General features: G+C 38.3%; 2 protein-coding genes, 1 long non-coding RNA gene and 1 pseudogene across 3 annotated transcripts in view; 3 read left to right on the top strand and 1 right to left on the bottom strand.

Annotated features, from left to right (window-relative positions):
- WDR47 (WD repeat domain 47) overlaps positions 1-9,497 on the top strand; it is a 69,826-nt gene extending 60,329 nt beyond the window's left edge. Inside the window, exons 15-16 of the mRNA XM_077765568.1 lie at positions 4,917-5,135; positions 8,137-9,497. Of these exons, the coding sequence (XP_077621694.1) occupies positions 4,917-5,135; positions 8,137-8,279 (362 nt within the window). The 3' untranslated portion in view covers positions 8,280-9,497. The remainder of the gene's footprint in view (positions 1-4,916; positions 5,136-8,136) is intronic.
- Positions 4,875-16,055, bottom strand: LOC144232729 (uncharacterized). The gene is made up of 2 exons (XR_013335502.1): positions 15,972-16,055; positions 4,875-5,100 (listed from the first exon to the last, which is right to left on the bottom strand). It is a non-coding gene; the product is annotated as an uncharacterized LOC144232729 (long non-coding RNA).
- Positions 9,819-12,030, top strand: LOC144232763 (proline-rich protein 11 pseudogene; annotated as a pseudogene).
- A 127-nt stretch (positions 16,056-16,182) lies between the features above and the next one.
- Positions 16,183-16,327, top strand: part of CLCC1 (chloride channel CLIC like 1) — a 27,266-nt gene continuing 27,121 nt past the window's right edge. The window contains exon 1 of the mRNA XM_077765567.1: positions 16,183-16,261. The gene's annotated coding sequence lies outside the window, so the exon portion shown is untranslated. The remainder of the gene's footprint in view (positions 16,262-16,327) is intronic.

The following is a 16,327-nucleotide window of genomic DNA, read 5'->3' as shown; positions in this document are numbered from 1 at the left end:
TAGCAATTCTGTGGCACTGTTCCAAGTGAAAAGAACTACCTTTTATTCTTAATTTTAAGTGGCATTTTTGTTTTATTTTAGGCCTTATCAATTCTCTTGGCTTTCGTGGACCTTCCCCCTACCCTCCAGGAATATCTTAACTTACTATTTTATTTTATTTTATTTTTTTAAATCAGTTTTTTTATTTAAAAAAATTTTTTTAATGTTTATTTATTTTTGAGACAGAGACAGACAGAGTGTGAGTAGGGAAGAAGTAGAGAGAGAGAGAGACATAGCATCTGAAGCAGGCTCCAGGCTCTGAGCTGTCAGCACAGAGCCTGATGCAGGGCTGCAACTCACAAACCATGAGATCATGACCTGAGCTGAAGTCGGACATTTAACTGAGCCACCCAGGTTTATTTTGATAAACTTTTTTTATGACTAGAGGTGGTGTAAAATTACCAGCCAAATATTAATATACAGCTCCCTGGGGACTGGCATTGACACAGTAAATATTTCTGGGTGTTTCACTTGAAGTTCACTCAGTGCTCTGGGTTTTTGGTTTTGTTTTTTTTTTAAGGTTTTATTTTAATTCCAGTTAGTTAACATGCAGTGTTATTTTAGTTTCAGGTGTACAATATAGTGATTCAGCTATTCCATACATCACCTGGTTGTCCTCACAAGTGCATTCCTTAATGTCCCCATCATCTATTTAACTCCTCCCCTCACCCACCTTCCCTCTGGTAACCATCAGTTTGTTCTCCATAGTTAAGAGTCTGTTTCTCAGTTTGTCTCTCCATTTGGTTTCTTAAATTCCACATATGCGTGAAATCATATGGTATGTGTCTTTCTCTGACTCATTTCACTTAGCTTTATAGCCTCTAGCTCCATCCATGTTATTGCAGATGTCAAGATTTCATTCTTTTTTATGGCTGACTAATATTTCATTGTGTATATACTGCATATTCTTTATTCATCAATTGATGGACACTTGGGCTGCTTCCATAATTTAGTTATTATAAATAATGCTGCTGTAAACATAGGGGTGTGTGTATCCCTTTGAATTAGTATTTTTTTTTTTTAATTAGTATTTTTGTATTCTTTGAGTAAATACCCAGTAGTGCAATTGCTGGATCATAGGGTAGTTCTATCTTTAACTTTTTGAGGAACTTCCATACTGTTTTCCAGAGTGGCTATACCAGTTTGCATTCCCACCAACAGTACACATTACTTCTTTCTTCTCCACATCCTCACCAACACCTGTTGTTTCTTGTGTTTTTTATTTTAGCCATTCTGACAGGTGTGAGTTAGAGAAATGTCTGTTCATATTTTTGCCCATTTTTAATTGGATTATTTGTTTTTTTGGTGTTGCATTGTGTAAATTCTTTATATATTTTGGTTACTAAACTCTTTATCAGATATGTCATTTGCAAATATCTTTTCTCATTCTGTAGGCTGCTTTTTACTTTTGTTGATTGTTTCCTTCACTGTGCAGATGCTTTCTATTTTGATCAAGTACCAATAGTTTATTTTTCTTTTATTTCCTTTGCCTTACTTTAGTAGACATGTTTAGAAAAAAGTTGCTTTGGTCAGTGTCAAAGAAGTTACTTCCTGTGTTCTCTTCTAGGATTTTTTAAAATAATGTTTATTTATTTTTGAGAGAGAGAAAGCATGAGCAGGGGAGGGGCAGAGAGAGAGGGAGACAGAAGATTTGAAGCAGGCTCAGTGCTGAGAGTGGAGAGCCAGATGTAGGCTTGAACTCATGAACTGTGAGATCATGACCTGAACTAAGTTGGACACTTACCTGACTGAGCCACTCTAGCACCCCTCTCTTCTATGATTTTTATTGTTTCAGGTCTCACATTTAGGGCTTTGATGCATTTTGAATCGACTTTTGTGTATGGTATAAGAAACTGGTCCAGGTTTTTTTTCTTTTGTGTTTTGCTGTCTAGTTTTCCCAATACTGTTGAAAGGACTGTCTTTTTCCCATTGGATATTCTTTCCTGCTTTGTTGAAGATTAATTGAACTTATAGTTGTGAGTTGATTTCTGGTTTTTCTATTCTGTTGATTTTTGTGCCAGTGCTACTGTTTTGATACTAATGCTTTGTAATATAATCTGAAGTCTGGAATTGTGTTGCCTCCAGCTTTGCTTTTCTTTTTCAAGATTGTTTTGGCTATTCAGGGTCTTTTGTAGTCCCATACAAATTTTAGAATTGTTTATTTTAGTTGTGTGAAAAATACTATTGGTATTTTGATAGGGATTACATTAAATATGTAGACTGCTTTGATGGCATAGACAGTTTAACAATATTTATTCTTCTTACCCATGAGCATGGACTATCTTTACATTTCTTTGTGTCATCTTCAATTTCTTTCATCAGTGTTCTACAGTTTTCAGAGTACAGGTAACTTTTACCTCTTTGGTTAGATTTATTCCTAGGTGTCTTATTATTTTGGGTGCAGTTGTTAAGGGGATTTTTTTTAAACTTCTCTTTCTGCTACTTCATTATTGGTGTACAGAAATGCAACAAATTTCTGTACATTGATTTTTATACCTGCGAGGTTACTGAATTTATTAGTTCTAGTAGATTTTTGGTAGTCTTTCAGATTTTTTATGTATAGTATCATGTCATCTGCAAGTAGTGAAAGTTTGACTTCTTTTTTTACCAGTTTGGATGCCTTTTATTTCTTTTTTGTTGTTTGATTGCTGTGGGTAGGACTTCTAGTACTGTGTTGAATAAAAGTGGTAAGAGTGGACACCCTTTTCTTGTTCCTGAGCCTAGGGGAAAAGGTCTCAGTTTTTCCCCATTAAGGATGATGCTTTGTATAAATTTAAAAAAATTTTTTTAGTGTTTATTCATTTTTGAGAGACAAAGAGAGACAAAGCATGAGCGGGGGTGGGCAGAGAAAGAGGGAGACACAGAATCTGAGGCAGGCTCCAGGCTCTGAGCCATCAGTACAAAGCCCCACGTGGAACTTGAACCCACGAGCCATGAGATCATGACCTGAGCTGAAGTCGGATGCTTAACTGAGTCACCCAAATGCTCCTATAGATTTTTTACATATGGCCTTTATTATGTTGGGGTATGTTCCCTCTAAACCTTCTTTGATATGAAGGCTTTTGTCATGAATGGATGTTGTAGTTTGTCAAATGCTTTTTCTGTGTCTATTGAAATGATTATAATATGGCTCTTATCTCTTCTCTTATTGATGTGATGCATCACATTGAGTGATTTGCAAATATTGAACCACCTTTGCAACCCAAGAATAAATACCACCTGATTGTAATGAATGATTTTTTTAATGTAGTGTTGGATTCATTTTGCTAGTATTTTGTTGAGGACTTTTGCATCTATGTTCATCAGGGATATTAGCCTATATAGTTTTCTTTTTTAGTGGTGTCTTTATCTGGTTTTGATATCAGGGTAATGCTGGCCTCACAGAATGAATTTGGAAGTATTCCTTCCTTTTTTATTTTTTGGACTATTTTGGGAATAGGCATTAACTCTTCTTTAAATGTTGCACTACTAGGTATTTACTCAAAGGATACAAAAATTCTGATATGAAGGGACACCTGCACCCTGATGTTTATAGCAGCATTATCAACAATAGCCTAATTGTGGAAAGAGCCAAAATGTCCATCAGCTGATGATGGATAAAGAACATGTGGGCCTTCTAATCTTTAGGTCTCATGAATTGTGAGATAATGCCCTGAGCTGAAATCAAGAGCCAGACACTTAACCGAGCCATGCAGGCATCCCTGGCCCTAACCTGCCTTTTATGTCTCAGCTACAGACTACCTCTTAGGTTAACTTATTGAACCAAGTGACTCCAGCAGACTAAGCCACCTATCCTTAAACATTTTTATACTTTTCCTCTAAACATTATTTCTTGTAATTCTTCCTGCAGGCAAAGATTATTTTTACATATGTGTATAATAAATACAGACACACTCTCTCTTATTTATACTATTTACTGTTCTGTGAGATCTAACTTATGCCCCTTTTTTCTGCGAAGTATTCCCAGGCCACTTCAGTCTAGAGGAGTGTTCTTCAACCTTATTTTCATTATTGCCCCCTGCTAGGAGAAAAAATAAATTAACTTTTTTCCTAACAAGAGAAATTAAATACTAAGGAATAAGATTTTGTTAGGTGGGATTAAGCTTTGTGGGGAGGGCTACAAACTAATGCTGATGTTTGATTTTTTTTGTCCCCTGGGAACCATTTTGCACCCCCTTGGGGACATTATTGCCCCCATTGAAAATGCATGGTCTGGACTTAGGGGTGCAGCCTGTGAACTCCGCACTTATTTTCATCCAGTTCCTGCTGGCAGTTATTTCTATGTTTCCTTGCCTATGTCCTAAAACATATTTTATTATTTAATTTCTTATTCCATCAACTAGACTCTGAGCTGGTTGCAGGAGTATTTCTGGACACTTACCCAGCAGTGATAGCACTGCCGTGGGATAAGGGGCTTATATATTGTACTATTGTGTTACAGGTAACGGTGTTTCAGGGGGTTTTCCCAAAAGATTTTTAAAAAGATGGACTTTCTCATTTCTCATAGAATCTTGCTTATACTTTGTGTCTAAAACTGATGAAGGTGTTTATTGGTTGAATGGGTTTTTTTAATGTTTATTTTTGTGAGAGAGAAAGAATGAGAGTGTATGCGTGCATGGGGATGTGTGTGCAGAGGGAGGGAGACCGATGATCTCCCCAATGCAGGGCTTGAACTCATGAATCACCAGATCATGACCTCAAATGAAGGCAGACACTGAACTGACTGAGCCACCCAGGAGCCCGTGGTTGAATGTTAACTTGGATTTTTTCCTTAACAGTATTGATAAGCTACATTAAATTTTTAATGTATGGATCAGTGAACACAATTAGCTGTATTGGTTTTTCCATGTGAAACATTTATTCTGTCTTCTATACAGGCAGTGCGGTGGCATCTGTAGCGGTAGATCCCAGTGGACGTCTCTTAGCCACAGGACAAGAAGATTCTAGCTGCATGTTGTATGACATAAGAGGAGGAAGAATGGTACAAAGCTATCATCCTCATTCCAGTGATGTTCGCTCTGTTCGGTTCTCTCCTGGAGCTCACTACTTGCTAACAGGATCCTATGATATGAAAATAAAAGTGACAGACCTGCAAGGTGAGGGAGATTGACCTCTTCCTTTTTTGTAGACTCTCCTGTTTGGGATTCTTTTTTAATCCACGTATAATGTTTTTAAAACTTATTTTTTAAATTCCAATATAATTAGTATATGGTGTTACATTACTTTCAGGTGTAAAATACAGTTACTTGACAATTCCATACATCACCTCGTGCTCATTGAGATAATTATACTCTTAATCCCCTTCCTCTTCACTTATTNGCCCCTCCCCTGTGGGAACCATCAGTTCTCTATAGTTAAGACTCTGGTTTTTTTGTTTGTCTCTTGTTTTCTTTGTTTTATTTCTTGAATTACACATATGAGTGAAATCATACGGTATTTGTCTTTCCCTGACTGATTTATTTCACTTAGTATTATACTCTCTATCCATGTTGTTGGGAATGCCAAGACTTCATTCTTTTTTATGGCTGAGTAATATTCCTGTGTGTGTGTTCCACATCTTATTTATCTGTTCATCTATTGATGGATATTTGGGTTGCTTCCATACCTTGGCTATTGTAAATAATGCTACCATAAATATAAGGGTGCATGTATCTTTTGAATTAGTGTTTTTGTATTCTTTGGGTAAATATCCAGTAATGGAATTACTAGATCATATGGTAATTCTAGTTTTAATTTTTTGAAGAACCTCCATACTTTTTCCACTGTGGTTATACAACTTTGCATTCCCATCTATTGGTTCATAAGAATTCCTTTTTTCTCCACATCCTCACCAAAACCTGTTGTTTCTTGTGTTGTTGATTTTAGCCATTCAGACAGGTGTGAGTTGATACCACATTATAGTTTTGACTTGCATTTTCCTGACAATGAGTGATGTTGAGCATCTTTTCATGTGTCTGTTGGCCATCTGTCTGTCGTCTTTGGAGAATTGTCTGTTCATGTCTTCTGCCCATTTTTAATTGGATTATTTGGGGTTTTGGTGTTGAGTTGTGTAAGTTCTTTATATTTTTTGGTTACTAATCCTTTGTCTTTCTGTTTTGTTGATTGTTTCCTTTGCTGTGCAGAAGCTTGTTATTTTGATGTAATCCCAGTTGTTCATTTTTGCTTTTGTTTCCTTTGCTTTATGAGACACATCTAGAAAATGTTGCTTCTGTTGCTGTCAGAGAAATTACTGCCTGTGCTCTCTTCCAAGATTTTTATGACTATTTGGTATTTTGTTGTTGTTAATCTAGTATAATCAACTATATAATATTTTCAAATTTTAGTTTTCTAGTATTCACTGGGAAAATTACTGGTACTGTATTGATGTGAATTACAGCAAATTATTAAACAAATCAAGTGAATATCTTACTAAGTAGTTTTTAAAATATTGAAAAGAATCAGCACTTACTACACTGAATTGTTTTGAGTTCAATGATGGTAGATGTTAAAATACACACTTATGAACTCCTATTTCTTTCTACTTTAAAGTTTATTTATTTATTTTGAGAGCGAAAGAGAGAACTCAAGCAGGGGAGGGGCAGAGAGAGAATCCCAAGCAGGCTCCACACTGTCAGTGCAAGCCTGATGCAGGGCTTGAACACATGAACCATGAGATCATGACCTGAGTCAACACCAAGAGTCGGCTGCTTAACCGACTGAGCCACCTAGGTGCCCCTGCTTCTACTTTAAAAAACTTACAATATGTGTAACTATATCTTCATCTAGTTTTATTTTTAATCATTTAGTATGCAGATATTTATTTTGTATCAATTAGGGACAGAAGAGAGATGAATAAGATAGGGAACTTCCTCCTTGATGGAGCTTACATTTTAGAGGTCAACACAAAGTAAACCAGATAATGATGTAATTTCAGGTTATTGGTAAGCGCTATTGAAAAATTAGCAAGGTGGGAGAGAGTGACGGGGTGCATGGGAGGTCTATTTTAGGTAGGCTCGGGTAGGTCTCTAGAGAACTGCCATTTGTGCAGCAGAGACTTGTGTGATAAGAAGGCACAAAAGCCAGGCCCGGACCCCAGGATAGACCATAACTACTGGAGAGGTGCTGAGGCAGAAGTGAATTCAGCAGGTTCACGACACTGCAAGAAGCCATTGTGGCTGGGACTTAGAGAACTAAGGGAGTGAGAGACAGAAGAATAAATCTGAGGCAGGGTTTTATAGGCATCTTTAAAAAGGGTGATCTGACCTGATAGTTATTGGTATTGTTAAAAAGATAATTTTGAGTTTTGTAGGGAGAATGGATTAGAAGTATATAAGATAATTTTGAGTTCTGTAGGGAGAATGGATTAGAAGTATAAATATCAGTGAGGAGGTTATTGGAACAGTTCAGTTGAGGGATGATTGTAGCTTGGGCTCAGGGGGTAGAGGTAGAGGTGGTACAAAGTGACTGAATTTAGGATATATTTTAATTTGGATGAAATTTCAGGAGTGAGGGGAATGCTGAGTCCTAGGTTTTCAGCATGGTGCCATTAATTGAGATAAGGAAGACAGGTAGGAGGAGGAACTGGTTTGGGCAAGAGAATCAAGAGTTCAGTTGAACAAATGAAGAGGAGTATCAGGCAGTCAAGTGAGATGATGAGTAGCTATTTGCATACTAGCCGGGAGCTCAGGTGGGAAGTCAAGGTTGGTGGTGAAATGTGTGAGTCACAAGTATACAAATGGCCATGGTTCCATGGTACTAGATGAAATTCCGTAGGAAGTGGGTGTAAAGTAAACAGGAAATGTTGAAAGCTGATTCCTGGGAAAGGAACAGCAGACCAGCAAAGGATGTAGTGGCACCGAAGTCAGGGAGAAGTCAAGTTGAGAGAGAGTTTCAAGGAGAGAGTGGCAGCTGTGTCAAATGTTGCTGTCTATATTTTACTGAATACTACTAACATGATTAGATATTGAATAATTTATGCCTGTTTAAACCTTTAAATGTGTTAAACTGATGTAGTTTAGGACTTTGTATACTATAATGTCTTCAAGTAGCAGGAAGTCTGTGAAATCCATATGTATACTTATTTTGCATTGTAAATCAGTGTCACTCTTTTTATTTCAGGAGATCTCACTAAACAGCTTCCTATCATGGTGGTGGGGGAACACAAGGACAAGGTGATTCAGTGCAGATGGCACACCCAGGATCTGTCCTTCCTGTCGTCCTCTGCAGACAGAACTGTAACTCTCTGGACTTACAATGGATAGAATACACCCAGTGTCAATCTATGCAGTGAAAGCACAGAGACTTAAGACTACTGAGTTGTGAAAATAACAAATCTGAAGAACATAGACTGACTGGGAAAGTGGCTTAGCACGAGGAGGCCCCTTATTAACATGTATCCCTTTGATAGGAACTGTTGGGTGGAGTTATTCTGCAGTGCTTTCAGTCTTCCATGTGCACTCGTGCTGCTGTGATCTGCTATATGTAGTCTTGTTGCCAAAGTCTGCGGAAGAGCTCGTATGTTGTCAGTGTGCACTCCAAGTCACGGTGGACGATGTGTTTACGGTTTAGTATTAAATGCATTCCTTGGTCTTTGCCTAAATAACAGTTTTATATACACATTGAAATTGAACTATACTTTAAGCATATTACTACATGTAACGCAACCAAGCTCTATACAAATTAAACATAGGTGTTCAGAAATTACTTTTCTCACAAGCCCGTGATACTGTATCACTTGTCAGCTAGAGGTCAGAATTTTATATCTCTCTCAAAAGTTACATGGTTATTTTCACTAAGGATCATTATGGAGTTGAAAGATGGATAAGAAAACTGCTTCTTAGTTCATTATGTGGTATTGGCCTTTTCTTTCTTAAACCCAGGGATATAATTGCTATTTTGTCACATTATTTTGTTTCAGGCTTAAAGGGTAAATATGTTTGCTTCAGAAACTTGTTCATTTCAGTTTTTTGAATGCAACAGGATACCTCCCTTCTACACTGTACTGTAGAAGCAGAGCAGCAGCGTTATGTGATGCAATATTTGATGGTACAGTAAGCTGACTGGCTAGCATTTTTTCCTCTTAAAAATAAAAAACTTTGCCATAGACGATAGCATGGTTTGAAATGCTATGTCTGCATGATAATTTAAAATGGAAAAATTTAAACTTTGCACTCCAAAAGCTTATTTAGATTTGTTTCTTGCACTGTTTTGTGTAATGCAGAATAATGGATTTTATTTCTATGGCATTGTAGATCCTAACTTTTATGTATCTTTATTTTCATATTGTACAGTAATTTTACTTTAAATTATTAAATAGGCTATTTTATTTATTTCAAATACAGTTGAGTTGGTTCTAATTATTGAACTGTCTGTGCACTGTACGTAGCAAGCATTTTTAATCTATTCTATACAAGTGGAAAGGATATTAGAAGTGTAACTGTGCTATTATTTCAATAAAGACCTCTTGACACCTAAAAGAATTCCTCTTCCTCAGTGTTTGTGACTTTCAATTTAGAGTGTTATTTTTTTTCCAGTTTACTTGGAGGTGTTGTGGTCCAGTGAGTGAACCCCACAATCAGTTTCTTAAATTTCTTTCTATAGTTCTTCTACTAACTTACTTTTTATTTTTATTACTGTTTTTTAATTTGAGAGAGAGAGAGGGAGAGAATGTGAGCAGGGAAGAGGGGCAGAGAGAGAGACAGAAAGAGAATCTTAAGAGGCTCCACACTCAGTGTGAAGCCCAATGTGGGGCTCAATCCCACAGTCGCGAGATCATGACCTGAGCCCAAATCAGGAGTTGGATGCTTCACCGACTAAGCCACCCAGGTGACCCTACTAACTTACTTTTTAACCCCTGGCAACTGCCTGACTTTGTGTGTCTCCTATCTCTTTTATTCACTAGAAGTCTAGGGAACTGTCCATCCTGGATATATTGTGAAAGTTGATTAATAAAAGCCCAGCAAAATATATAAATTGCAAGTTAGTCTACAAATATGTTGAACTGAGTGCTTTTAAAGAAATGAAATCTAATTAGTTGTGTATATTCAATAGGTACACTGTTTTCCTACCTTTGCAGAGGGGAATTCTGCTAAAAGTTTGCCACATCTCTTCAGTTTACTTTTCATGCTTAAGTTTACATATTCTACATATTACAGCAGGTCATTAGTGTTAAGTGTAAAACTAGGAAAAAAGGCATTTTCCTGAAATAGACCAGCTGAACTTCATGGTAAAAAAAAAAAAGTGTTCATAAAATTATTACATATTCATGACTATCAAGGAGAGAACTTTTAAGATCCTCCTGTATATGGGGTATGGAATTCATTTTGTAGTGTATTAGATAATAAGCACTAGACATTATATTCTTTTAATAAGCATCTGGTTATTTATGTCCTTTTTCCTATGCCTCCACACTGTCTTCCTCATGGCATGGAGGTGAATAGATTCTTGGAGGTTCATGTGAACAAGAAAATAAGAGAACTGAAGTATCTAGTGGGGATGTGGGGAAGGAGGGGGGGAAGGGAAGGGGTGCAGAAAATGTTAACCCCTAACCACAGAAGTATCAGAAGTCTGATTCAAGTCTTATTTTTTTTAAAAAAATATTTATTTTGAAAGGGGGAGAGTGTGTGAACAGGAGAGGATCAGGAGAGACGGAGAGAGAATCCCAAGCAGGCTCTGCAACTGACAGTGAGGGACTGGATCTCAGCAACTGTGAGACCATGACCTGAGTTGAAATCAAAAATTGGACCCTTAACCAACTGAGCCACCCAGGTACCAAAGGACATAATCAGCAGGGTTAAAATGCAACCCACAAAATGGGAGAAAATATTTGTAAATCATATATCTGATAAAGGATTAATATCCAGAATATATAAGAACTATAGCTCAAAAACAACCAAAACACCAACCAGATTTAAAAATAGGCAAAGTAGGGGTGCCTGGGTGGCTCAGTCGGTTGAGCGTCCAACTTTGGCACAGGTCATGATCTTGCATTCTGTGATTCTGTGAGTTTGCGCCCCACATTGGGCCCTGTGCTGACAGCTCAGAGCCCAGAGCCTGCTTCAGATTTGGTGTCTCCCTTTCTCTCTGCCTCTCCCCCGCTTGTAGTCTCTCTCTCTCTCTCTCAAAAATAAATATTAAAAAGAATAAATTTTAAAAAATTTATTTGAGTAGACATTTCTCCAAAGATAGACAAATGATCAATAAGCATGGGAAAAGATGCTTAACACTACTATCATTAGGGAAGTGAAAATGAAAACCACAATGAGAATTGGGAAGCATGTGGACAAATTGGAACTCTTGCATAAAATAGTGTAGCCACTATAGCAAGGGAAAGTCCACCACCCTGACTCTAATCCCCAGGCTACTACACTTAAATCATGCCCAAGTTCACGCAATGAAGAAGAAAGCTAAAAGCCAAAGTGAAAAGATTATTCCAAAAAAAGAGAAGGCTCTCCCTTTCAAATTTTCAGTTCAAGCTAATTATACCTCCCAGTCTGCTACCCTCACCAGAAAGTGGTTATTGCTTCAACAGATAACACCCAGCAGAAGCTGGCTAAGATCATGCTGGAGCTTCAAGTTTCCCAGTATCAAAGATAACAGTAAAACAGAGTGTGGTCGGTACTAGAACTGCAATGGCCCAGAGTTTAGAAGTATTGAAAGATCCCACCTTTCCATTCCATTTCTGCCACTGAGACCTTCATGGTCTAAGACAACAGTTTTGCATTTTGGAAGGTGAATTGTGCAAACTCTAGGAAGCACTGAAGGACCATCTTGAAAATTTGACCTGTTCAAGCTCTGGTCAAACGTGTCACATAAGTGGTAAACTTACAAATGTGTCTGCCTGTGTCTACCATCCTGGAGAATCCTGAGCTGTACTTCCTCCCATGCTGCCACAGCCAGCCACCCATCTTAACTCCTCATCCGTCTCTGCATCCACTTCCTTCACCTCCTCCTCAGCCTGCACCTTCACCACCGATAGCACCTTTGCTGCTCAGAAATTCTTTTTTTTTTTAGTTTATTTATTTTGAGAGAGAGAGAGAGAGAGGGAGGGAGAATCCCAAGCAGGCTCCATGCTGTCAGCACAGAGCCCGATGCAGGGCTCAAACCCACGAACCACGAGATCATGACCTTAGTCAAAACCAAGAGTTAGACGCTCCACTGACCGAGCCACCCAGGCACCTCTCAGAAATTCTGATTGTACTAAAACACCTCAGGCTGCACCATTAAAAAAGATGAAGATCTACTAACTGAAATCAAGGAAGACACAGTTTTGATGGAGAGGTTTGTACCACACCAAACGCACAGAATCCACTAGTTACTGTCTCTGACCTGCAAAGCTCCAAAGTGTAACCAATCTACACTTACAAATGTCTTATTTACTCCTGGTAAAAGCCAGATAGATCTGTGGAAACTACTTAGGAAAGTCACTGTAGATCGGAGCCCATGTGGAACCCCACTTACCAAAAAAGAAAATACGGGAATGGGAGCTAGGCTGACTCCAGTCACGACCCGGACCTTAAGGAGAAAGTTTCAGTGGGATCATCTTGGAAGCCCAACTCAAACTCTGCCACTTTCTACAGGCAGCTTTGTTGAACAAAACTGATGCCAACTCTGCCTGACTGCATGTGATGGTCCAAAAAATACACAGATAAAATCACTGCAACCTTTTTTTAATGTAGTAGAGGATGTAGAAATAGTTAACTTGTATATAATTCCATCTAAAGAATTAAAGTATGTTTGGAGCCCATTCATACTGTGGTATAAAGTGGGTATTTGGATATTTTTTAGTTTGTATAACCAATAAGAAAGCAGATGAGAAAACGCAATCCCCAAAGTGATGTTTAACCTGCAATTACCCAAATTAGGTTGGAGAGGTTGTTCATATTTAACTAGATAACAAATTTGTACTTAATAGGTACAGTTATGACATTAAGAAAATAACTTGGTATTCATTCATCTTGAATATTCTTGGGTAATTAAAAATAATTATTTCAACCTAGAAAGCTAATGCATTCATTAAGTGCTGAAACTTTATCGGTGAAAAAGACCCTCTAGATTTGTTTTCTGTTCGCCATAAACAATTAAGGGGTAAGACCAGCCCCCATCTAAACCCAATTATTTTCCAAAAGGATTTGAAGCAAAATGCTCACCGTCACCTTAAAAGTCAGAATGTATCATTTCTAGAATCATAAGTAGGTAGTTATTTGTGGCTCACTGAAGTCTGAGATTTTCCTTACTTTGATATCTACTCTCCACATTCATGTGGCTATATATAAGTTTCACCAGGACCTCAACATGAACCTTATATTTTCCACAATGCCCCTAAGGATTCTCTGAAGTCCATAGCAGATTCACTGTGAGACCTAATTCCCTGTCCTCAACAGCCTGTCGATTCAGTAACAGTATTAATGCATACCTCGGTGCACTTTTGTTCTTTCCTGCCAGCCCAGAGTTGCCAGATTCAGCAATTATAAATACACAACACTCAAATTTGTATTTCAGATAAACAACAAATAACTTTTTTTCCTTTTTTTTTGAGAGAGAGAGGGAGCATGTGAGCGGGGGGAGAGAGGCAGAGGGTGGGAGGGAGAGAGAATCTCAAGCAAGCTCCACGATAAGCATGGAGCCCAACACAGGGCTCCAACTCACAAACCATGAGATCATGACCTGAGCTAAAGGCAGACACTCAACCCACTGAGCCACCCAGGCGCCTCACAACAAATAAATTTTAAGTATAAGTATGTTCCATTAAACAATGGATGATTTCTTTTAGTATAACTATGTCCCAAATATTGCATGGGACATAGTTATACTAAAAAAATATTCATTGTTCATCTGAAATTCAAATTTAACTGGACATTCTATATTAGGCAACCCTATCAGTCAGTCCCCTACAAAGTTGCCAATTATTTCTGGGAGCCCCCAGTTTGTCAGATATATCTATTTAGAGGTGGACACTACTATAGCTTCAGCCAGGATCCCCATCACTAACGTGTTAAGTATCATGGAGGAAGGGGAACTCTCATTAGGGGTGAATGTGACTGAAGGCACAGGATTAGCTTTGGTGCTGATAAACCCCCCTGCAGGTCCAAGAATAAAGACAGCAGCACCTTGTGGACAGGAAACAAAGGTTTTTAGAGTTTCACTGAAATTTCTAGCCTGACAGGAAGCAGCTACATATATGGTATCCCTGAAATATCTCCCCAGTTAGCATAGGCTAAAAAAGATATTTTAGTGATTTCCAAGAAATGCCCAGAATTCTACAGATAAATACTGCTTTGAGATGACAAACACAGTGAGTGTTGTGGAAAGTCACCAGCCTGGAAAGCAGACCTGGGGACAATGTTTTGTTCTTAGGAGACCCACATTTATGTTTACAACACATTTATGAATGAAAATGAAACAGATGATGAAGTTATGAAACGTATCTGATTCTACTTTTTTTCCAAAAAACTTGCTAGGTACATTTATATTATGTAAGAATAAAGGGAATAATCACTGAGAATAAGACATTTGAGTATTTGTAACAATATTTTAGGGGCATTTATAATGTTTATAATATTAAGAGACCACCATGTACTGTCTCTAATTTAAATGATGATTTGATCATTGTTGTAGAATAATGGTTCATAAAAGATGCTATGGAATAAAAAAATACTATAGAAATCCTGTAAATAAATACTTGCAAGGCTGCTATTTGCCACTGTACCAGTATTAAAATGTGTTCTAACCTTGCATCTTTTACTAATTTTGATAACAGGTTTTATACTATTCCCACTCGAGAATCCTATAAATGCTATGGCTTCATTAAACTGTTGCTAATCACATAAAAATGGTTCATGTACTGTAGAAAACAGTATGGTGGTTTTCAAAAAATTAAAAATGTGAGTACAACAGGATACAGCCACCTCACTTCTGGATATATACTCCCCAAATTGAAAGAGTTTGAAGAGATATCAGGGTTGAAAGCAGGGTTTGCATATCCATGTTCATAGCAGCATTACTCACAATAGTCAAAAGGTGCAAGCAACCCAGGAGTTCATTAACAGATAAATGGATAAACAAACTATGGTATACAATGCCATACCATTCAGCCTTTAAAAAGGATGGACATTTTTACATGTGACAACATAGATAAACATGAGGACATTATGCTAAGTGAAATAACCCAGCAACAAGAAGACAAATACTGTATAAGTCTACTTAAGTACCTAGAGTGGTCAAATTCCTAAAGATACAAAGTAGAATGGTGGTTTCCAGGGGCCAGGGAAAGGGGGTGGGGAAATGATCAGTTGTTTAAAGGGTAGAGTTTAGTTTTGCAGAATGGAATTATGGAGGGTGGATGGTGGTGATGGTTGTACAACAATATGAATGTACTTAATGACCCTCAACTGTACACTTAAAAACCCCTACGATTAGGGAGCCTGGTGGCGAGGTCGGCTAAGCTTCAGACTCTTGATTTCAGTTCAGGTCATGATCTCAGGGTTGTGGGATTCAGCCCCCTCTATCAGCACAGAGTCCCCTTGGGATTCTCTCCCTCCCCCGCTTGCTTCCCCTCCCTCTCTCTTTCAGAATAAATAAACATTTAAAAATATTTAGAAGTGGCTAAGCTGGTAAACTTTATGTCAGGTGTATTTTAATCTTAAACAATTGTAATAAGCAACATGCACACTCAAGAGGACAACATTACACTTTTAACAAGCTTTCAAATTTGTTGCCAGTAACTCTTGTGTACTTCTCATTTCTTCCTAGTGTGTAAAACTCATCATTTTGTCTTTGGGGAGTTTCCTGAAACTGCAAGGGCAGCAGTTAAAGACAAAGACAAAACAAAATTTACAATTTCCAACTACACCATAGTGAGCATCTCCTCCTCCACCTCCATATTTAGGACTATCCTCGTCGTTCATTATACCCTACTTAAATAACTACTGTAGATGTTACATATTAGGACTTACAAAATACATCAATACTAAGAAAACACGCTTCGTATTCGTAGATATTTGGCTTCCTTGTACGGCTGCCCTCGCAGACAGGTCTGCAAGCCGATCAAAGTGAAAAAGCCCTGGCCTACAGCCTGCAGACAGAACCAGGCCCCGCCCCGCCGGCGGGCCAATCAGCCGCGCGCCCGGGAAGGACGCACAGCTGCCAGCCGAGTAAGTCGATGAGGCCCCGCGAGAAGCCCGGCTCCCGCCGGAGCGTTCGCGTTGCTTCGGCAAGCGGCTCGCCATCTTTTCCAGGCGGCCGGGTAGGTGCCCTTCTTCCCGAGACGCAGGCTGGTGGCCCGGCCGTGAGTCGGCGCGGTCGGCTGTCT

This window comes from Crocuta crocuta, unplaced genomic scaffold (assembly GCF_008692635.1).
Source record: "Crocuta crocuta isolate KB4526 unplaced genomic scaffold, BGI_CrCroc_1.0 scaffold274, whole genome shotgun sequence".
Classification (NCBI taxonomy): Eukaryota; Metazoa; Chordata; class Mammalia; order Carnivora; family Hyaenidae; genus Crocuta; species Crocuta crocuta.
Note: the sequence above shows the minus strand (reverse complement) of the source record. Positions and strands in the feature narration are given on the sequence as shown.